The 25,000-nt window shown below is 33.6% G+C and overlaps 1 protein-coding gene, 1 long non-coding RNA gene and 1 other non-coding gene across 3 annotated transcripts; 2 read left to right on the top strand and 1 right to left on the bottom strand.

The window, feature by feature from the left end:
• Nucleotides 1-11,791: 11,791 nt before the first annotated feature.
• On the top strand, nucleotides 11,792-13,068 carry LOC116012303. Its single transcript, XR_004097128.1, has 2 exons — nucleotides 11,792-11,845; nucleotides 11,944-13,068. It is a non-coding gene; the product is annotated as an uncharacterized LOC116012303 (long non-coding RNA).
• On the top strand, nucleotides 12,257-12,347 carry LOC116014547. Its single transcript, XR_004097416.1, has one exon. It is a non-coding gene; the product is annotated as a small nucleolar RNA SNORD96 family (small nucleolar RNA).
• On the bottom strand, nucleotides 12,692-16,578 carry LOC116012302 (WAT1-related protein At5g64700-like). The gene is made up of 7 exons (XM_031251817.1): nucleotides 16,291-16,578; nucleotides 16,089-16,151; nucleotides 15,593-15,709; nucleotides 14,436-14,685; nucleotides 13,808-13,966; nucleotides 13,569-13,720; nucleotides 12,692-13,038 (listed from the first exon to the last, which is right to left on the bottom strand). Exons 1-7 carry the CDS (start codon nucleotides 16,470-16,472, stop codon nucleotides 12,873-12,875), a joined length of 1,089 nt encoding a protein of 362 aa, XP_031107677.1. The 5' UTR covers nucleotides 16,473-16,578; the 3' UTR covers nucleotides 12,692-12,872.
• Nucleotides 16,579-25,000: the final 8,422 nt, after the last annotated feature.

Genomic DNA, 25,000 nt, shown 5'->3' with positions numbered 1-25,000 from the left:
TTTTTGTGTAATTTCTAAATATATAAATTTGGACAACGCGAAGCGCTGAACAAATTGTCGAGCTAACTCCTGAAAGTTAGATACAGATCATGGTTCTAGGGTTCTGAACCATTCTGCCGCTCTTCCGCTCAAAGTTGAATAGAAAGCCCGGCACATGACAGCCTCGGAGACCCCATCATAAACATGTTACCGTAATACGAGTTAACATGCTGCTCGGGATCGGTCCGACCGCTTTAATCTTTATCTCCCAGTATTCGCAAGTCGATTGGGTAGTGTTGATTCATGATCTCCTGAGTGAAAGGGGTCCTCAACAAGTTGTTGGCTCTGTCGGATGGTCGGGTATCACCTTGCTCTTGCTTCCACCTGTTGAATTCCGCTCGGACTTGATCCCATATTCCTCTGGGGAGGCTTGCATCTTTAGTCCGGTTATGGTCTCGACGGCGTCGAGATTGGGTAGAGCTTGTTTCGCTGGAATCCCCGTCACTAGGGGCGGATGGCAAGTCGACGGACATGCGACCCTCCTGAACTGTCCCGGACCTCCGTCGGACGGGGGGATTGATCCGATCGAATGCACTTGCCCTCGGCTGCTCTTCCCGATTAGCAGGTCGGGAGGTTCCCGAGACACTCAATCAGGAGAGCGCTGGGCGACGCGGTGGGGCCGGGTCATGCAACTGGGAGGAAAGAGGTCGTCTCTCAGACTATGCTCTTTGTAGCTCAGGAATCGCAGCCGAGGCAATCTCAACTATCGTGGCCTTAGGCAAAGGAACTTGAGGTTGAGCGGGCGGTGTTGGCTGGTAGGGGAATAGCTGACCGAAGAAGTCCATGTAAGGATACATAGTTGGAGACCGGAACACGATTATGAAGACTAACCTTGATACTCGTTCCCCACAGACGGCACCAAAATGATAGAGTAATATATGTGAATATGATCAAAATACTCTTTTATTTATGATTGGAACAGGTACAAAGCGAATTACCCTAAGGGAGACCGGTCAACTTGGCAGTGGGTCAGAGGTTCCCGGTCACCTTGACTATTATATGAGGAAAACAACCAAAAGTCCTTTCGTCTGCATAAAATGCGCTATTTATAGGGGTACAAGGGACAGAAATCGGGTTGGCGGCATGCTGTACGCGTGGCGAGCATGCACCCAGAAAGCTTCTTCTTTGGCCAGAGAGCTTTTTCTTCGCGAATTCTACTTGCAACACCAGAGGTGGAGTTGTTATCGGCCTTGCTTGGTTTCTTGAAATGCGCTTTGACAGAGAGCTCTTCGGTAGATTCCGAGATGTTATCAACACAAGCGGCGATGTCGGTGAGAATGGACGCCACGACAAGAATCGGGATGATCGAGAAAAGGTCGGCGTCGCCGGTCGGCGATGCTTGAAGCGCCGCCCAGAGGTCAGCTATGGCGTACACAAACCACGCACCTTAAACACACAAACAAAACGCCTTAAGAACAAAAATCATGCACCTAAAGTTTTTAAATGGTGCACCTTTAGTACACAAACCACGCACCTTAAGCACATAAACAAAGCACCTTAAAAACACAAACCGCACTCCTAAAGTTTTAAAACGAGGCACCTTAAGTTTCAACATTCATGCACTTTAAGCATACAAATGATGCACTTAATTAAGAAGGAAAACCACGCACCTTAAGAAGGAAAAACACGTACCATAAGAAATAAAACTACGCACCTAAGCAACCGTGCAACTGCACAACCGCACCTGAGAAGTCCATCCGTACGGGAACCCATATATATATATATATATATATATATATATATACATATATATATATATATATATATATATATAAAATTTCGATTAACCGAAGTTTCAAACCGAATTAACTGTTAACCAAAATTTTTCTATCCATTTCTTTTCAGAAAAATTTCAGCTTGGCGCAGTCCAAAATATTAATTCAGTAACCGTACTTCCCGAACTCCTTTTTACTTCAAATTTTTATGGTAGAACCCAACTCATAGTACTTGATGTCCATAAAAATTTTTGGTCATTTTGATCCTCGAGTAAACACAGAAAATTACATTTTTGCCCTTGGCAGTGTGTTGTCCAGAATTTTTTTTCTCTGGACTAGTTTTGGAAAAAAAAAAATTCAAAAATCATATTTATACTCCTTAGGTTATTATGAAATTTTATATGTAACTTCTAGACTTGCTGAACTACATATCTGAAAAAAATGGAACCATTTTACTTTACCCAAATTTCCCAATAAATTTCGGAATCCTACTGCCAGTCATTTTCTCTATATACTATATATATGTATGTATTTTCGTATATATATATGCATGTATATACATATGTACTATATATGTATATATACTAAGTATGATGTATAAGTATATGTATAAGATTTGGTTGGCAAGACTTGTTGTTTTGTCTTGTTTCCACCTTGAAAGCTTAAATGGCTTGACAAACCATTTGGTCTCCCATCTTCAAAGTCTTCCTAACATGACTAAGTGTAGCAAATCATTTGGAATCCCCTATGTCTTTCCTTTCAAGACTTGTCTTCCATTCCCTTTTGCCTATAAATAGAGGGCTTGGGTAGTGAAGAAATTAGGAGAAGTGAGGAAAGAAATAAGAGAAGTGTGGGAGAAGAATTGAGCAAGTGAAGTAGAAGAGTTGGTTATTGGAAAGATTTATGTCTACTCAAAATCTATTTACCCCAATCAAAATATTTAATATGTACTTATGTGTTATTTTATTTTAAATCTATTGAAAATAGACCTATTGTTATTATTGAGTAGATTGATGAATATGTGAATTTATGAGTACATGACTCAAAAATTTTAGAGATGTATATGTATGTGTATTTTGGATAAATACATGAGGAGATGAATTATGTGGTATATTATGAAATTTGTGATATGTTTATCCATAATAATATGAATTTGAAGAAGTTGTAAATTTTGTGAAATTATGAAATCATGGTGAATTAATGAAAGAAATGATTTTTGGAGCCTAAGTGCTATATTTGATCATATATAAATGATTTTCAAAACTTATGGAAGATATGATTTATGTTGCATGATAAATACTAGGAGTACTCGGTAGGAACAATCCACGGGTACTAGGTCAACATATGGTTGTCCTGTTGGTTAGAATGAATAGGGTAGTCAGTAGAAACATATCCTGGCTACTTGGGCTGGTAACTATTCAGGGAGGTTTGGAATCCTCAATTTGGGGGTGTGCACGCTTAAGGTTAGAGTCTAGTTTCCATGAAAATGGGAAAGTGTGGAGTGTTCGGATGTGTGGAAAGCACCGTTCACAAAGGGCCTAATTATATAGGATCCTGTCCCATTTAAATGAGAAATTTGTGTAGTGTTTAGTTGTGGTTACTATTCACTAGGGTCTATAAATAAATGATCCTGTCTCATTTGCATGGTAATTGTGTTCTTCCATATGAATTTGTGATTTAGAAATTATATTTTTGTGGGTGCAAGTACGACACAAAATAAAGTTTTTAAGAAATTTGAGAATTGACAATATTATGAAAAGTTTTGAGAAATTATTATAAGAAAATTTTGAGTAAAGGTTATATGAAAATTTTGATGAAAGATTGATTGTATGACTTTGAATTGAATAAATAATGCCTCTATATTTACATGTTGAGAATGATTTTTGAAAAGTATACTACATTTGGAAAGTTCCTAACAAAAATATTTTTGTGGAAAATAATGATTTGTAAATCATAAGATATGATTTTTATATTGATGAGATTAAGAATATTCTAAGGGGTTAAATTGTTGTGTGGAAATTATGTGTTCCAAGATGTTATGTGTTATGTGCAAAATATTTTACAGGGTGGAGTAAGTCTTACCAGCCGTCGTGCTGACTTTGTTTCCACTCTTTAGTTATTTTGCAGGTGTTGATTACATGGCATTGGCATGAGAGTGAATCGTTTTGAGTTATGTAAAAGTTGTAATTAAATTCATTAGAATTCACACGTTGTATTAATAAGAATTTTTGGTAGTTGGTTTTAGCCTGTGCATTTGAGTATAAGAAAGATACTCGAACATGGCATAACACCCCTTTTTTCTTTAGTTGTTAGTATTGATGCTTCGGCTGTTGTAAAAACAAATATCGTATTTTTGGTAGAGGAAAAAGCGGGGTGTTACAATATATATATATATATATATATGTGTGTGTGTGTGTGTGTGTGTGTGTGTGTGTGTGTGTGTGTGTGTGTGTGCTCTCCCGTGCGGCCGTGCGGTTCACACCACTCAATGTTACGAAATACACCACTCAATGTTAAGAAACACACCACATAAATATGCACTGCGGTGTGTTTCTTAACATTGTGGTGTGTTTCATTGTGGTGTGTTTCTTAACATTGAGTGGTGTATTTTGTAACATTGAGTGGTGTGTGACCGCACGGCCGCACGGGAGAGCACGGCCGCACCTAAACCAATATATATATATATATATATATATATATATGTTGTCACATTTATTGAGTTATAATTTGAAGAATAAAGATGCACTTTCATGTACAATTGTATTACGATTAGAAAAGTATTTATAGTGTAATTTCATTCAATATTTTTACACTACACCAAAAAGGCTATTTAGCGGCGGTTACACTAAATTGTTTAGTGGTGGTTCTCCAACCGTGCCTAAATAGTGTGTCGCGAAGGATTTAGCGGCGGTTATAGACAACCTCGGGAATCGGTGACCAGCATTGCTTTTAGCGGGGTTTTGTAACCGCCTCTAAAAATGGGGTATTTTACTTTTGCTTTTAGCAGCGATTTTGTAACCGCCTCTAAATATATCTAATTATTTGTTCCTTTACATTTTAGTGGCAGTTATTAAGTGTCGCTAAATATTTTTCTTTATTTATTTTTAAAAATTTTAGTGGCGGTTATTAAGTGTCGCTAAGTATTTTTTTATTTTATTTTATTTTAAAATATTAGAGGTAGTTATTTAAGTGTCGCTAAATAACTTTTTGTTTTCATAATTAAGTGTTGCTAAATGTTTTATAATTACATTATTATATTTATAATTACCATTTAATTATATTTCTTCAAAAATCTCTATATTCAAATGCATATTAGAATCACAATAAACTCTATGTACATATTTAATTGGAATGAAAATCAATTGTAACTAATATTTGTCAAATAATAACATTCAATAGTATTAATAAAAGTTGCTTCCTCATCCATGGTCTTTAGCTGTAATGCATTTTCACTACAGTTCAAAACACTATTCTTCCCAAATAGCATATTGGACAAAATTTCCATTAAATTCAATGGGTATCTTATTTCAATTCTAAGAGTCGGTGCTTTTCTCCTCTTTAGGGGGTGCAAATTGCCCACTGAGCCAATACTTTGTCTAGGGATCCATGGTTGGTCTTGAAAGCTATATGAAACTTTGAAGCTTTTTCTCTTTTACACACTAAATTACTTGTAGATTATAAGCTTGTTGCTTGCAATATCATAGATGGACCAACAACCTCTTCTGAATGAGATTTGGTTATTTATAGGTGAGAATTTGTGTCCCGTTGGAGAATAGACAAAAATTCAAAACCCTTGTAGATTATAGCCGTTTGAATTTTAAAGTAATCAAAAAATTTGTCTTTTTATCTTACATAAAAGGACATGAATTTAATGTACATTGAGATTCGTTCCTAGGACCTCTATTAGTCCAAGGCTTTTCACTCACATTTTTAAGGTTTATGAACTATCTATCGCACAAAGAATGTTCTCTGGCTTGTGCCCACGAATCATAACTGATTTGTTCCTTAAGGCTTTGAATGATTGACCTTATCATTCTTCTAAGTGTCTCATCGAATGGTCTTTCTTTACCATTTGGCCTTAATAATTTTCAAGAGATGAGTCATTCCAAGATTAGACCTCTTCATACCTCTTGGTCTTGATCTTAAGTCTCATGTCTTTGGCCTTCAGGTCTTAAATCTTCAAATCAGTCATGCTTCATGGCTCGTCCTTGGTAGCTTGACTAATTGATACAGATGCGCACGAGTTAAAGAACACGAGTCCTATACTACTACATTGATTCAACCATGTTCTCCGCTTATTCTAAGACAAAATGAAATATCACAAAAATTAGGGGTCTAAACTTCTACTATTGGTATCATCAAAATCTCAATACTAAGGGTTGCTAACAAAAATTAAAAATAAACATAGTTGACGGTATAATGATTGTCATCTTTATATGTAATTCACTAGTTACCACACACGCATTGTGCGAATAGTCCATGACCAATGTGTATTTTTAAATTAGTGTTTTAGAATTTATCAAAGTAGCATTCAGTATTCTGGCGTATATCAATGCAAGATTATCAAATTTTTCATAAAAGTAAATATTTCAAGAATGTATAACTATGACTTGTGGTAGAAACATTGGATTAACTAGTGCAATAAAAGTTTTAGAGGAAAACACCCTCAAAGGATAGTACCCTAAAGTCCTAAATATAGTTTTGCAACACAAAACCTATTAATTGGCATAATTCGTACTTCCTCTTGTTTCACTTCCGTTAGAAATGAATTCTTGATTTGATCTAGTCTCTTGGTGTGTTTCACTGCAATTTTTGTGCCTTGATGCAATACACCTTCAAAGACATAACCAAATCCTGCTTACCCAAAAAGACAATGATAATAAACATAGTTTCTCATATGTGTTAAATAGAGTTAATGACTTTTGTGGTTTTACTCAATTTAGTCCTAAATGACTTTTTGTACTCTATTTAGTCCTTGACTTTAATGTTTTTACACACTTTAGTCCTCTGTTAATAATTCCGTTTATTAGCTGTTAATAATAAGGTTAACATTGTAATTTCATTTGCCTTTTATTTTTCAATCAAATCAATTAATAATATCTTTCCTAATCTTTCTCCATCTCCTCAATCATCTGCGAATACAATTCCCGCCTCTCTCTCCCCCTCTCTCTTCCTCTTCTCTGCCGATACAATTTCCTTAACCCCTAGAAACGCATAATTTCCCCTCCCTTCCTCAAGCCATAGAAATGCACAACAAACTCACCCAAAGCAAATACAGAGCAAACTCACTGGAAGCAATGATACAGCAAACTCACCAGAAGCACAAGCAGGCCAGCAATTGTTGAACCATGTTACCCATTGCTGGCATTGGGAGCAATTGAGCAAACGCAGAACTGGAAGCAACACACCATGGGGGATTCAAGACGAAGAATTGGAAACAAATGCATGCCAAAATACAGTACTGACGAAAAAATGTCGTTGATAGTTTTTTTTTTTTTTTGGATTTAACTCGGTCCTTAATGGCTGTAAGATTGAATCAAGCTTTAAATCTGTTTGATGTTTTGGCTTATGATTTGGTTTGAAGTTTTGGCTTAATTATGTTGGATGCCTGAGCATTGAAATTTTTTCTTTTTGATACTACATGAACAGAATGCTAATAGCTTGAGTTTGGTTCATTAGTGTTAATGCTATTTGTTAATAGTTTTGTGTTTAGATTCATTTGAAATTAACTAAAAATGCTTCTGTTTGGATTCATTTGAAAAGTGATCAGGCTATGTTTGGTAACTGTTTGGATTCATTGGACTCATTTGAAAAATGCTTCTGAAATTAACTAGCCTTTGTCTTTAGTATGAAGTTTAGTATGTTATAATTTAGTATGCAATTTGCTTTTTTTCAAAGTATTATACTGAGTAATTTTATTTGTCTTTAGTATGCAATTGTGTAAATATATATATGTTTTTTTTTTCAAACAGATGGAGTACATGAAAGTAATTTATTCACACTTAAGATTAGACATGGAGGAAAAGTTAAATCAGAATATGTAGGAGGCATGACAGATTGATGGGACTACATGAATGTAGATGAGTGGGGGTTGATTACATTAAGGGAAAAAGTAGAAGAATTGGGCTATTGCAATCTACAGGTGAAATTGTACTCCAAAATTGGGAGTGGGTTGACTGAGTTGGTTTCTGATTCTGAAACATGGTCTTTGGGTAACCATTGTTTGGAAGCTAATCCTAGGGAGTTAGAAATTTGGGTTGCAGGCTGTGAAGAAGAAAGTGATAGGGATTTTAGAGATGATGAAGAAGAAGAAAGTGATACTGATGATGAATTTTTGGAAGAATTTATTGATTCTGATTATGAGATGAATGAAGGGATAAGGGATGATATGGAGTTTGAGAAATATGTTGATGAAACAGTTGAGTATGGAGGTGTAGGATCAGTAGTAGTTTGTGAACAGAATGTGTTGCATCCTACTAATGGAGGTGATGATGGAATTAATTTATCAGATGAGGACCCTGTGAGTGATGGTGAGAAAGAAGAGAGCAAATGGCCCATTTTTAGATCAACTGAAATGAAAAAACCTATATTCTGCAAAGGGTTAACATTTGCTACCAAAGAACAGTTTAAGCAAGCTATAGAAAATTAGGCTATCAACAACGGAAAAGATTTGAAATTTGAAAAGAATGACAAGCTTAGAGTTACAATAAGTTGTAAAGGTGAAGGTTGCCCTTGGAAAATACTGTAGGAAACTTCAAAATAGTTTTAATTGGAGAGTTTTAAGTTACAATGATAAACATGAAGGTTGTGGATGGGAATATGAAAATAAGTTGATCACTGCTTCTAAGGTTGCAAAGAGATGGAAAAGAGAAATAAGAAGTCATAGCACTTGGACAATTGAAGAGTTTCAAAAGAGAGTTAAAACTGATGACAAATACAACCTAACAACTAGGCAATGCTATAAGGCCATGTCACTTGCTAGGGGTGATTTAAAAGAAGAACAAGAAGATCAAATTAAAAAATTGTGGAGTTATAAGCTTGAAATTGAGAAAACAAATCCTAAGTCTACTTGTATCATACAACCTAGTGATTTGGAAGAAATTGGAGGACAAAAGAGATTGTTGAGAATTTACATGTGTTGGGAGGGTTGTAAGCAAGGTTACAAATACTGCAGACCTATTATAGGGGTAGATGGTTGTTTTCTAAAGGCAAAAATTGGAGGTCAATTACTCACAGCAGTTGGGATTGATGCAAATGATGGAATATTTCCTTTGGCCTATGCAATTGTTGAAGGGGAAACAAAACAATCTTGGATTTGGTTTTAAAACTTGTTAAAAAGGACTTGGAGATTTTAGATGAGCATAATGTGACCTTTATTTCTGACAAGCAGAAAGGACTAATACCTGCCTTTGAGACTGTCTTCCCTTTAGCAAATCATAGATTTTGTGTGCGACACTTGCACGGCAATATGAAGCTTGCTGGGTTCCAAGGTAGAGCAATAAAAGATTATTTATGGGCAGCAGCTAGGGCAACAACTATAAACAGTTTCGCCCAAGCAATGAAGGATATTAAAGAGTTAGATGTAGATGCCTTTACTTGGTTATCTGATAAACATCCTAGTGAATGGTCGAGGTCTCATTTTTCCACAACTCCACAGTGTGATATCTTGGTGAACAACATTTCTGAATGCTTTACACAGTGTGATATCTTGGTGAACAACATTTCTGAATGCTTTAATTCTATGATTATCTTGGTGAACAACATTTCTGAATGCTTTAATTCTATGATGATATTAGAGGCAAGGAAACAGCCACTAATTGCATGCCTTGAGGGTTTAAGAAAGCAAATAATGGTAAGACTATTTGATTGTAGAAAAAAAGCTAAGCAAATAATGGTAAGACTATTTGATTGTAGAAAAAAAGCTAGTGCTTGGAATTCTAAAATATGTCATTGTAGAAAAAAAGCTAGTGCTTGGAATTCTAAAATATGTCATAGAATTGTTGCAAAGATTGAAGCCAACGAAAAAGCTGCTGCTGGTTATTTGTGTGATCAATGTGATTATGAGTTATTTGAAATTAGGGGCATGTGGGAGGATCAACAAGAAGTTGATTTGGGTAAAAAATCATGCAGTTGTGGGAAATGGCAGTTGACAGGAATCCCTTGCAAGCATGCTATTCGTGCAATTTGGATGAAAAGTGGCAAGGAAACAGTAGTAGATTATGTTAGCTCATTCTACTCCACAGATAGCTACTTAAAAACTTATGCAGGATCCATTAAACCCATGTGTGGGCCTGAAGAATGGCCATTGACAGATAGAGAACCACTACTTCCACCATTGTATAAGACATCAAAGCGTGGTAGACCAAGAAAGTTAAGGAAAAAAAGTGCAGAAGAAACTATCAAGCAGCCAAAGGAGTCAAAAGATCCCACTAAAGTCAGTAGGAGTCAAATCAAGTTGCATTGTGGTAAATGTAAAAAACAGGTCGTAATTCTAGAAGATGTCTAGAAGATCCTGTTGTGAGAGAAAAGTTGGTAAGTTTAAAATTTCAATTTAAAAATTTAATTACTTTAGTTCACAACTAACTTTAATTTTATTACTTTGCTTATTATTGTTTATAGCTAAATCCAAGAAAGAGGGTAAGAACCAAAACAACACCGCAACCTCAAAATCATCATACATCAACTACAGAAGTTAATCAAGGACATGAGAATGAAGGAGCTGATAATGAACAACTTATGGATGGAGGATTTGGTGCAGGAATTGCTGAAGTTATTGCAGTCCATACTCAGCCTGAGAATGAAGATGATGTCAATGTTCAAATTCCTCTTGTGGTTGCTTGTGAAGAAGTCAATGTTCTAAGGAATAAAGAAAAGGTGTCAAAGCTACCTATCATCAAAAGGACAACGAACAACAATTCCAAAACCAAGGACTAGTGTTATGATGAAATATTAGTTGATCACTGCTTTTGTATAACATGTCCCTTTTATTTTGTATAAGGTTGTTAATTGATGTACTAGGGCTCTTAGGGCATATTACATGTTTGATGCTTTTTGTATGACAAATTTACACTTGAATGTCTTTCTTTTGGATTAAGGTTATATGAAGATGTTTGTGCATTGGATGCAAATTTTAATTTTATTAAGGTGTTTGTGTATTGGTTGCAAATATTTATTTATTTCTTTATTTTTAAGGAAGTGTTTTGTTTTTTTTTTTTTTTTTGAAATGAGTCAATATGTTTGCAGTCTGTTTTTAAGGCCTAAGGAAGGGAATAAGGGAATTGTATTGATTAGGCAGAAGAGAGAAAAAAAATTGACTAGGCAGAAGAGAGAAAAAAAATTAGTAAATGGGTTTGCAGTGTGTTTTTAGGGTGAGAAAGGGAATGAGGGAGAGAGAAGAAAATTAGGAAAGATAATTAACAATTAATCTGATAAAAATAAAAGAGAAATGAAATTACCATTTTAACCTTGTTATTTACAGCCAACAAACGGAATGTTAACAGAGGACTAAAGTGTGTAAAACCATCGAAGTCAAGGACTAAATAGAGTACAAAAAGTCACTTAGGACTAAATTGAGTAAAACCACTATAGTCGAGAACTATATTGAGTATTAAATCATGTTAAATATATATTGTAAAAATAGGTGTACCGTTTTATCAATAAACTAGAGGGTAAAGTAAGAAAAATAATAAAAATACTCAAATCAAAATAAGATGAATCATTCATTTCAATAAACAATTATACTAACATTTTTTTTAATTCTCGTCATGGCCCTAACTTTATTCACTGTTTTTAGGTTTGTAGATAGATCGTAGATGTAGAAATGTTACTCATTTGAAGCTGTTTGGGAACATTATAAAACTAGCCCAGCCCATATTAAATATAGCCCAAAGATTTTGGGATCCATTCCCACAACTTCAAAGGCCCACTGTCGCTAACCCTCGGCTGCACTGGCGCCGCGATTTAGCGATTATGCTTACAGCCCTTACCTATAAATTGCCCATCCTAAAAGGCTAAAACTCTCCGTCTTCATCGTTCCGCTTCATTTAGATCGGGTTTTGGTTCCATCTTCCTCGCAGGTCGCAGTCGCTACGGTGCTGCTTTAATTGCTGCTCCGTATTCATTGTTCTTCTCGATCTGTATGTTAGTTTTGTGTAATTATGATTTATTGCACTTGTTTTTCTCTCCATAGATGTGACGATTCACTGTTATCGGGGCGAGCAATCGGAGTGCTTGTATAACTCGTGTGTGTAAAAATTGTCACAGATCGAGCTTCCTTTGTCGATGCCTCTTCGAGGGGGAGTGGATGAGGCGGTTCATACCGTTTCTTCCTCTTCTACAATCCGAAGGGGGCGATCTCATATCCTATCGTCTTGGAGAGCAGATTCTCTGCGGTGACCTCTTTGGCATGGCCATGAGAAATACATTCATTCTTCAATACATATATACCTGTGCATTATGTCTCAAGGAATTTGAAAATCATATCTAGCAATTGATTGATGATTTGGCCTGTGAAGAAATATTCATTAAAATTACACCATCTTTCGGGACTGAATGGCCGAAAGGCCTTGCTGTCATTCTGCAATTCTGAGGCCTTATTTTATCTTTGGTTTTCAAGTCTTAGGTTCAATTTTGTTGTGATCTGAATTTTTGATGTTCGTTGTATCGTGTTGCAGATTGTAAGCTAAATAAATTGTTTATATCTGCTCGCAGCTGTGCTCTTCGTTTGTCTATTTTCCTGTAATCGGAATTACTACACCTGCGTGCTTATGGACGGTCAAGTGCTGCTCAGCTTAACATACAGCAACACTTAACATTTATTCATAAGCTATAATGATAGCCGCCTCGTCTTTCGAGTCTTTCCTGTAATTATCTCAGGGAAGCCTATCCGCGCTGTGGCTTACATTCTATTTTTATGAACAAATTAAACAAATTCTGGGTTTTTTTTAACATAAACTATATATTCTTCAAATAATTATATAAACATTTCATTTCTGGGGCTCAACTAGGCCCAAATCGGACCAGCCACATAATTATCTAAAGATTTCACTACGATTCTATTGAATTCATTTCTTCAACCGATTTAGGCATTCTGTTGTTTTGGACATTTGACTTCGTTGATTAAGGTGCGGGGTTTTTGACTGCTGTTGTCTCTACCGTCTTCGTTGGCTCGCCTGCCTTCTCAATGTCATCTACGAAAGTGATATCTGATTCGATTTTGTGCTCTCTGTTCTTTCCCCATAATACACTGTATAGTCCTCCAACCAGCAACAGTCCTCCCAATATGCTGTTATAATAAAATGATTTTGTTTATAGATATTCCAATGCAATATACAACATTACGTTGAAAATTAAAGGAAAGGTTAAAAATTGTAAGTAGGAAAACAATTTGATTAAACTAAACAGATTTGAGAAAATATACACAAAATTTTGGATTCCCAATAAATGAATGTTGCATTTTTAGGTAATGTATTGATCCGTTAAATTCGAATCTTATACGAAATTTTCAATTAATAAATTTAGTAGTTAAATTTGTAATACAAAATTTTACATATCAATCATTATATTGCATAGACTAAAAGTATATTATTTATGTAAGTACAAAAATAATGGCCCACGGACTAGGTCTACACAAAAATTTGTTTAAAATTTGAATTTAGTTTGGTTTTGAACATTATTGGAATTCAGTTATAAAATTTGGCCCAAGTTAATATATTACATACTGTGGGACTCTTGGGATTATGGGTTTTGGGCTTAAGAAACGTATTGGGGGTTATGTAACAAGGTAAAATAGGGGAGTAAGGAATTAATTTTTACCTTCCTAAACTGATAATCTCTCCCAAAAGCAAAGCTGATGTAACAATGGTGATGATCAATGCCAAAGGTGTAGTCATTGCCAGGAAAAGTGGACCTTTCTTCTCAACCACCCAAGCTTGCAAGTAAAACGTAACCCCAGTGACTACAATTCCCTGTCACATAATAATTTTCCAGTTTAATTAACTACTTTGACTGATATTATATATTATTAATTTGAAAGATTATTTAAATTTACTTACACAGTAAGCAACAGATAGTAGTTTGACATTCCATCCGAGCTGCCACTCCCTGGGGTCTCTCACCAAAGCAATAGCTACAACGAATGATTGAATGGTGCTGGTAAAGCATTGAAGAGTTGTGCACAGGAGCTTGGAAGGGTAAGCTTTCAGAACACGGCCCTGATACATATATACATTGTTATATGTTAGTGTGGGTTTGGCTTCAAATCTCTAAAACAAGATTGACCACATACAATGCAAATAAAGTTAATTGCATGCAATATAGAAACAACATTAATGTTAGTGTTTATTACTACAGATAGATTTTTCATTTGTTTTGGCCGCTTGAGGCTGAGCTCGGCCTTGGAGCCTCCTCAGCCCCCTCACGTGTGGAGGGGCCGATTGACTTTGATGGGCTCCAAGCAACACGTGGACCATAGTCTCCCGATTGACTGATGGGCTGACCATAGTCTTTTTTTTTTCGGGTGGCGCAGAGATTCAAACTCATTACCTTTTGAGTGGCTCTGATACCAAATTAAAGCATGTGCTTTATCGAACTAAAAACTAGTTGGACTACACATATTATATTTATGCTCAGAGGCTCGACTTGCCTTGACCTATTTTTTGAGGTTTTGAATATGGTACATACCTGCACGACAAGCCATAAGCTCCAGCAAGTGTTGGCAAGGATCATGAGAAACACACCCTTCACCCAAGCTTGGCCAGAAGAAGGGTTAAGTTGAAGTTGTTGGTCATGGTGGTTGATAAGGTGGTGTTGCATCAACAGCCTCAAGGTTGGTCCTCTATAGAAGGCAATGGTGGCTGCTCCTCCCATGCATAGACCTATGCCCAACACCTTCACTATTCCACCCACCGATCCCAACTCCACCCTTTCCATCCTGTATGTATGTTCAATTTTAATTAATTCAAAAATTCAAAAACCCAACAAATTAAAGTCTAAAGTAACTTTGACATTGTAAACCAATTTCATGGAAATTTATGTTGTTTTGTTTGAAGATGTATAGCTAGCGTTGGAGAATGATATGATGGAAATGACATTGTGAACAGACATGACAAATGATGAACCTTTAATCTTTACCAAAATTACAACACCCATTAATTCATTTGTCTATTTCACAACAATAATGTCATGACTACGGTATATATTCTGCCACCCAAACTATTTTTTTCCATGTTTTCTATTTGTCTCTGTCGGTAGTGTTGTGGAAATCTAAAACTATTCTTGAATCTCTTTTACATTATTTATTCAACATTTTTAAAACAAAACCTCAAAATTAAGCTAATCTTGGGACTATACTTTTTGTTAATCAAAACTTATGCTTAATTGCATACATATATAATGTAACTTTATGCCACTATTATGTGGGTGATGGCATGCATAACATTTCAAATGATGGCCGCATGATTGAACCCTTTTTACCAGTATTTCAACCTATGATTTTTATTAGAATAATTGACTTACCTTAAGTTACCACGAGCATTACATACTATATATATAAATAGAGTTGTTTGTTTTTGATGTTTTTTGTTTTTCCTTTTTATCTTTTTACATGAAATGACAAGAAGAATGTTCGTCCACATAAGCTATGGAGTACTAGTATATAAAGTGGATAGAATTATAGTTATTCGTTGGACCTAGCTAGAAGACTGTGGGTATGCAACATATACTTTTAATTAGGTCAAAAAAGTTATAATATGCTGTAAACCTGGGCACCTGAATCTCCAGAAAAATTGCACGGATTGGAGTAAATCTAATCTAGCTTTGATCCATAATTATTTAATTACCTGAACAAAAGGGCAAGCAGGAAAGTGACAACCGGAAGGCTGTTAGTAGTTGCAGCAGCCAAAGTTGCAGAAGTATATTTTAAGGCCACGCCATAGATGTTTAAACTAATCGTAATCCTGCACAGACGTACAATTCCATAAACAATCTTTAGTAATTCTGAAAAAACAACAAAAATCCTTTTTTTATTTTTTATTCATTAGGTTTCTCAATTTATGTCAACTAATCGTAGGCCTCTGAAATCTTTGCCCAAGAGTGAGTGAGGAAGTAAATCGCCAGTCGTCCTGGTTCTCACCCTTTTCTTACAAAATACACACAAAGAGTTTTCATCAATCAGTTAAAGTCTCCCAAGTTTCCAGTAGAATTCGAACCCTCCTACAGTATGTGGTTAGAGCAAGACTTTAGGAGGAACTGAGCTAGCTAGGTCCGCGGAGCAATTGAAAACAATTTTTTGGCGCGCCATAGTACGTAAATGAAGAAGCTTAAAATCTAACTCACCCAATGAGAGAGAGCATGAAAATCATGAAGAAAGTGGTGAAGGTGAGGCGGGGCGCAGTTTTCCTGAAAATCAATGAAGAAAAACGTAGGATGAAGCTATTAGCTATATATATATATGTGTGTGTGTGTATGTGTGTGTGATAATACTCCGGCAAATAACTAACAGACAACCCTGGATATACAGTAGAGTAGAACATGGTACCGTTCGACGAGCAAAGCGATGGGAGCCAGGAACACAGTGGCGGCGGCCTGTCTGTAGAACACAAACACAGAGGTGTTCATCCCAACGTCAAAAGCAACCTTGGACAGCAAGAACATGCCTGCATATATGGACTGTATTGCCAGAACAGCCAAGTAGGGTTTCTTAACACTGCCTTCCATCATTTAATTTCTTGATCACTGTACTCTAATACTATACAGTATCCGTATGTATGTATATATGTTGATGATGATGATGAGCTCTCTCTCTATCTCTCTCTCTCTGTATCCGATCTGTAAGGTAATTAAGTATGATCTTGTAGGGGAGAGGGGAGGGGTATATATAGTACTGATGATGAAGAAGAACAGTGACTGAAAAATGTGACAAAATTATGTTTGTTTGAAGTGAGACGTGTGTGGTGATTAGTATGAGGTAAGATTATTGTATGGGCCCTCAGCAACTTTGTTTGGACAAAACAGGGACCACTTTAAAAAAAGTTTTGCTAAATATCACTAACCTCGTATTTAGGGCTGCCTCCCATTTTAATTAGGGAAAATGGAAATATTTCAAAAAAAAAAAAGTTACTCTTTTCTTTATGCATGTGGCATATTATAATTAATTAATTATGAAATCAGAGTATTTTAATTAAATAATCACTTACCATGTAGTGTGATGAAATCTCGATTATTAATCCAAATAAGTGGTCATCAATTCAAATCCGGATAGTGGAACTTAGATTCTTTAGAATGAAAGTGTGAGAAATATAGAACATGTATTACATTGTAAAAAATTTTGAGTATTTCAAAAAAAAAAATTAAATAATCAACTAATCACAATATGTAATTTTAAGAAAAAGCATAATGTTGGACAGAGTAAAGCATAGGGAATATGGCTGCCAATCCTGCCATTTTATTTAACATGTTGCGTGGGGTAGGGCATTATGAAAAATTATAATATTTTAACCTGAATCGCACTAAGTACATACTTTTATTATACAAAAGTAATATCTGCTTAATATACTTTTTCTATCTATTTAATAGTATGATCTTTTTAGAAGGAGAGTCACAAAAGTGAGCATAAGGTGTTTGACTTCAGTACAATTACTTGATACAACTATGTTAATACATATTATTATTATTATTATTATTATTATTATTATTATTATTATTATTATTGATACTATTATTATTATTATTACTATTATTATTATTATTATTATTATTATTATTATTATTATTATTATTATTATTACGATTGATACTGTTATTATTATTACTATTATTATTACTATTATGATTGATACTATTATTATTATTACTATTATTATTATTATTATTATTACTATTATGATTGATACTACTATTATTATTATTACTATTATTATTATTACTATTATTATTATTATTATTATTACTATTATTATTATGATTGATACTATTATTATTATTACTATTATTATTATTATTATATTATTGTTACTATTATGATTGATACTATTATTATTATTACTATTATTATTATTATTATTATTACTATTATGATTGATACCATATTATTATTACTACTATTATTATTATTACTATTATGATTGATACTATTAATATTATTACTATTATGATTGATACTATTATTATTATTATAGTGATTTAAGGATAGGATACATTGCATTTGACAATCAAAAGTGTGATTAATTATATTGACTCCATTATATATGGTAAGAGATGTATTCAAAGCTACACGTGCTTGATTTTGTTTGTTTAATGTTAAAGGTTTGATGTATTAATTGTCTCCCCGCTGGGCGATTGATTTGGTGATTTAAAAATTTTATGGGATTGCAAAACTGGAATTATACGTACAGTGCTGTACTGTGAATACTTCCGTCACCTAACTAATGGCTAGAATGAGATCCCTCGTAACTAATTATGATTGTATTGGTGTATTAATTGGATTGATAGAGGTTACAAACACAAAACTTATGAACAATGAGCCCAATAATTAACATGACCAAAGTGAATTTAACATGATTCTTGTACTAGAAGGTCACGAATTTGATCTTTGTTAATACCCTTTCGAATAGTAGCTACGCGTTAACAATTTTGTGACTTGATTGTTATTAATTAGAGTTAATTATCGGAATGGTCCATTGACTATATTAAAATTACTAATTTGGTCCTTGATTTTTTTTTTTGCCTAATTAAGTCCTTCAACTTTAAAAATCTTAACCAATTTGTTCCTCCGTTTTGTTTAGTGTCAGCCGTCCGTTTACTCGGGACAAAATTGGTAATTTCACTATAGCTAATGGACCATTTTAGTAATTAACTCTTCAGTTTAATAAGAGAGAAAATTGTTCCAATTAAATGGATGTCTGATGGTTAAACAAACGGAGGACCAAATTAGTTAAGATTTTTAAAGTTGAGGGATTTAATTAGGCATAAAAAATTAATCAAGAACCAAATTGGTAATTTCGCTATAGTCAAGAGGGCTAATTTGGTAATTCTATTAATTATTAGGATTCAAATGTTTACCACTATACTAAAAATGTACAGTATCATTATTTCATTATTTTTTGGGTGTAGCCCAAGGTTTCCACCATCAGACACTGTGATGAGCCTGTCCTTTGGTTAAAGATGAATGAGTCTCTTCCACTTAACCATACCATCAGGTTAACATTATTTCATAATATTTGAATAAAAATCAACACAATGTTAGGATAATGAAATTGATTTGGACAACCCGAACCAAGTTAATTGGTCGAATAATTGACTTGGTAATCATAAAATTATACGGAGTAAGTTTAATTTTTTTGTAGGAGCTGTCTATTGATTTTTTTATTTGAGCCTAAGCACAAAACATATTTTTTTTACTTTGTTACCTGGACAACACTATATAATTTCTTCTTTATAAATATTTTTTTTGAAAGCCTTTATAAATACTTTATTATAATAAAGAATAAAGTTTTTTTTTTCTCCAAACCTTCAAAAAAAGGAAGGCATCAATTGAGTAAGTCGAATTTTACATAATTGAAATAAAATAATATTGGAATCCCATTAATAAGGGAAAAAACCCTTAATTTAATTATCAGTAAGATTTCCTTACACTTTTACTTTGGTCTATTCTCATTTAAAGTTGCTTCCTTTTGATTAATTGGATTCCAAGGCTCCATTTATTTCATAAAATAATTAATTATGAACAGAAAATAGCAGCCCAGCACAGCAAACCTTTACCATATATCATTTTTAAATTAAAGCATTTTCAGGAAAGCAAAGATCCAAAGTGATTGACTCCCCTTTCCTTTTCATTTATTTTAAATTTTCTTTTAATTTCTCTAAGCAATTAATTTTTTTTTCCAATGGGAGTATGCGATATAATTAAATGTTTCTAAAGAGTTCGAAAGTACTTATGGAATGAAGTCTAAATGAGATGTCTAAGATTCTCATCCGACTTATAACGGTCTTATATTTAACCTTATTCCTAAGAGTATTGTCAATAGGAAAATTTTGGATGATTTTTACTGTTGTAATACTTATGTGGATGAGAGAGGGAGATGGGAGAGAAGATATTTTGTTGTTCCTGGAGAATATGGCTTTTGGAAGAAAAGTGAGCCCCACTAAAAAAAAATAACAGACTCCTCGCGTGTAAAGCACCCAAAGTGCCTAGTCGAGCGCGTGCACTCCACACGCCTATTGGGCGCATTAACATAGCTTTTTCCTTCTTTTTTTTTTGGGTCCTGAAAAATATTTTTGCTTGTTTTTTTTTCCTCTCTTTTTCTCCTACTTGACATCTTAAAATTTGTGCAAAAACCAAGCTATTGAGGATGCTCAAAAGCACGATGCTGTGAGGAGAAAATAATTACTCTCAAATTTTAGTCATTTTTCTCTTTTTTTTTTTAAAGATCAAAGTCTTGTCATGTGTGCCAAAAAATTTCTTATATTTGACTCCATTGTTATTAACTATACTAGTTTTTCATCCGTGTGATGCATGGAATGTAATTTATAAACATAAATGTTATAATTAAATGAGCTATCACTTTCTTTTTTGGCCAAAGACCTTGTGGTCAAGTGGCACCCGGTGTCCCGATTAACACTCTCACACGGATGATGAGAGTGGGTTTGAGCCTCAGTGGATGCAACTGTTAACTCGTTGTGCTTTAGTACTTTGAGAAAGTAGCTATGAACAGATACTACATAAATGATTTGTTTTTTTGTATATAAGGACTTTTAACAAAGTACTGAATAATTGAATTGTTATAAGAGAATTTTCAATATACGATTATATTAGGAATAATTTTTTCCGGACAAATAAAAAATTTGAACAATATAGTTCGGAAGTACAATGTTTAATTGGTATTAACTTTCTACATATAAATTTAAATTATAAATTATTGAAAACTTCTTTGTAAACAACATTAGTTGTTTTCTTACAACAACTTTCTAACTCAATACAAAGTAAAATCTTTAGCCCAGTTGGATAACTAACTCTTGAAGCAGCAACATACAATTGACCATGCACAAACACCAGTTTCCTTAATAACAAACCAACATGAGATAGTGTTTGACCTTGACTCTTGGTCATACCATATAAAAGCATCAAAAGAAATTGTCTTCTACTAAACTTAAATGACAATCTCGGATTTGAAGGCGTCATACTCAACCTAGGGACCAACACCGTTGTACCATAATGCCTGCCTTACATTAGCTTAGCTTCAATTACATGTTCTGAAAGTCTGGTTATAACCCATCCAATAATATTAAAATAAAATACACATCCTATAATTATTTTCACATATAATATAATTATACATATATGATTATTATACATACATACATACATACATACATATATATATACATACATATATATATATATATATATCCTCATCTCATCCACCCAATTTACACTTCAATTGCTTCTTCTCATTCTTCGAATTTTCAATTCACTTGCTTCTTTTGTTCTCTTCATCGACACCGTTATGTGTTGTAGAAGTGAATTTGGAAGCTGTTTATAGAAATCGAAGAATAAACGTTTGTCCGATTTTCAACCTGATCGTTGTTTACCTATGTTGAAGTGTAAATTTTGGCGAATCTATTAAATTCACCGAATCTTCGCAGACGGGATTACTATTTGTTTGTTCAGATCCGAACATCTAAGAAGGAATATGAAGGGCGGTCAAGCTTGTAGATCTACGAAAAGCTAAGCTTGGAGATTCTGTAGTACGAATAAGAATTTGTATTACCATATTTTACAATATTACGTTGCAAGTATATGTTTTGCATTATTAGAATTAGTAATTTTAATTTAAAATTGTATTATGAATAGGAAATTTAAGAAAGAATATATTGTAATATGAATTGTATTATCATATTTTGATGTATAATTGTACTACGAATATGAATTGTATTGACATATTTTATAATAGTACGCAAACCTTAATTGTATATGAGTGTTTTGGTGAGAAGTTAAAATGTAGGATTTTGTTTTTTATTAATAATATAGATTGATATTAAAGTCCCTTACACCATATATGCTATTATGTTTTAACCCGATCCTTATTATAAGCAATCTGGATAAGGTAAGCGTCTTTGTTGTTATTATTATTTTTTTAATTTTAGTTATAATATATTTGAAGAAAAGAATTAAATTTAAGACATTTTATCTAAAATTATAAATTTATGTAAATAAGTTGTAAAAGTCCTTTATGTCCTTAGAAGTGGTGTGTTATTTCATTCGGTGCTTACGGGCATTCCATAAACACCTGATTACTATAAAAGCAGCTTTTAAAGGAATATACAGCTCATTAGCGTCTAATCGCACATTCGCACCACATGTATAAATAAGAATGTATATATATAGTTCAGGTGGTTTGGAGCACGATTCTACTACTAAAAATCATAAATTTTATTCTTGTCGACATTTATATCACCTTTCTAGTGTGGTTTACTACTCTTGTATGGTTTGTGAGTGCATATTTTTGGATAGTGACTATACGTTTCTCTAACATAATGTTGCACGAGTATGTTAAGCATTATACACACACACACATCCCTAGGAGGTTAGGAAGAGGTGAGTAAGCTCACATAGGTAACTCAACTAGTCACATGTATTAAATTTGTCATAAGAGTCAACAAAGTGTAGCTTCTGTTGATAAGTTTAGTCACCATGATTTATCATTTCACAATCGGGCCGATGTGTTGGGGTGTTTGGGGTGGATGATTTTACCTTTTTTCACTAGAGGTGAATAAATCTCTTCATATTTAAGCAAAGCATCATTTAATTAATTAATTAATTAATTTTTTGAATCTAATCTTCAATTTTGTTCACGTGACTATATGTTTCTCTAATTAACATGATGTTGTACAAGTATGTTAAGCATTATACACATACACACATACCCAGGAGTCTAGGTAGAGGTGAATAAGCTCACATGAGTAACTTAACTGGTCACAAGAGTGAAATTTATTACAAAAGTGAACAAAAATCTAGTATATGTTGATCTGTTTAGTTACCATGATTTATCCCTACACAATCCTGTGGAGTCGGGATGTCGAGACATTTGGGGTGGATGATTCCACCTTTTGTGACTAGAGGTGAATAAATCTCTTCATATTTAAGCAAAGCATCATTTAATTAATTAATTAATTTGCTGAATCCAATCTTCAATTCTGTTCAAATGGCAAGTGGGAGGTAACGTGTGTTTGTGTTTTAATTTAATACTCCGTATCTCTTTATAAAAAGTATTTAGACTTATATTTTCGATAATTAGTTAATATTATTTGTCATTAGTTAGTAATATAATAGATCTGTCAGATGAATGATCAAAGTTACAATTACATTGCGATATTCATATAAAAAACACAATTAATATTTTTATTTTTACAATGAAAAGAATAAAATAAATTTGCAAAGTGAGGGTTAGTGTACACCGCTCATAGAGATAAATATACTTGCAGGGCCAAAATCACACATTCCTCTTAATGCGTTTGCAGTTTTGCATGGCTTTGATGACGAGCATAGCAAATAGAGCAGTGCGCAATAAAGGAAAGTGGAACGGAGGTTTAAATAATATCTCTTCTTTTGTTTATTAATTGTGATGATAAAACATATAAGGTTTTAAGTATTTATAAATTATCCTAATAATATATTACAAAATTACTCCTATACCATATTGCTCACTCGCATACAATCACACCTTTTCTTTTTTAAATAGAAAAATTCACAGTTGTTATCCAAAGGTGCGTTCTTAGTGAAGTTCGTCTTGTGACTTTAGCAGCCAAAGGGTCACAAGAAAGTAAACCAGGCAAGGTCGCTGATAGCTTACTGGCGGCTCAAATTAAGAAGACCAATAGACATCTCCCTACATGGAGTTAGGGTCACACTTATGTGAGACCGTCTCACGAATTCTTATTCGTAAGACGGGTCGGGTCGGGTCGAAGCAACATACAAATATCATACTTATATGTGCAAATGTCATACTTATATGCTCAAATATAATACTAATCAGGAATAAAATTTTCGTTACTTATAAGAGAAAAAATATTATATTTTTCATAATAAGTAATGTTGACAAGTGCTCCTTACTTATAAGTGAAAATATAATACTTTTGAGGAAAAATGTAATACTTTTAAATCGAAATGTAAAAGTATTATATTTTCCCTTAAAAGTATTACATTACCCTTATAAGTAACAAAAAATTTATTTCTAATTAATATTACATTTGAGCATATAAGTATGGCATTTGTGCGTATACGTATTACATTTTTTTTAATATCTTGATCCGACCCGACCCGTCTCATGGTGAGACGGTCTCATACAAATTTTTTGTCATGAAATTGAACTTTGAACCTTATTATTACCAATTTAACTGTACAATCAACCCGTTCAAACTTTTGGTTTAACACCAATGTGAAATGTGTGGCATCTCCGTCCAGTTAAATAATATGAGTTGTGTCGTTATCGTTTTGGTAACTTTAGCACCAATAGAAAGTAGAAAGTTTGGACTTTGGAGAGAGCAAATTTTCAAACACGTATTAACTTTAGCTAGCTACAAGAAAGATAGTGACTATTATTATATGAACTTGTATTTAGAAGTGTGATGCATAAAGGTAATTAAATGTCTACGATATTGATGTTTAAGGTTAAAATTATTATTATTATTATTATTATTATTATTATTATTACTATTATTATTATATAAAATAATTTTAAAATAATAATTAAATAGCACAAATTACATAATTTATGTTATATTAAAATGATTATTATATTATACCTACCAATGAAAAGCATACCTAATAACCAAATATATATAAGACTAATTATTTTATTATTAATCGCACGGGTAAAACATGTTAGAAAAATAGCATAAATTGACATTTTAAGTGACTATTTTGTGGTACAAATATATGTGCGGTCCACTTCATATTTAGACCGAGTCAAAGTAGATTCGGGTTCTTCGTAGTTAAACGAATAGATTGATATATTGTACGCCAAAAACAGATAATGGGTGAATGAGAAATTTGTTCTCAAAATAAACCATTTGAGTTGGAAATAGAATGTGGAAAGACTTTAAACTAGTTTTTCTCCCACATTGGTTAGGGAACTGGGTTTGCACCACTATTTATACAAGAACCTTTCTAAAACATATGTACTTGTATAGCACAGAGGTTTTCTCTTGTGCATAGGAGGGAGAGAGAGAGGGGGGGGGGGGGGGGTTTT

Source organism: Ipomoea triloba, chromosome 3 (genome assembly GCF_003576645.1).
Source record: "Ipomoea triloba cultivar NCNSP0323 chromosome 3, ASM357664v1".
In the NCBI taxonomy this organism is placed as follows: domain Eukaryota; kingdom Viridiplantae; phylum Streptophyta; class Magnoliopsida; order Solanales; family Convolvulaceae; genus Ipomoea; species Ipomoea triloba.
Note: the sequence above shows the minus strand (reverse complement) of the source record. Positions and strands in the feature narration are given on the sequence as shown.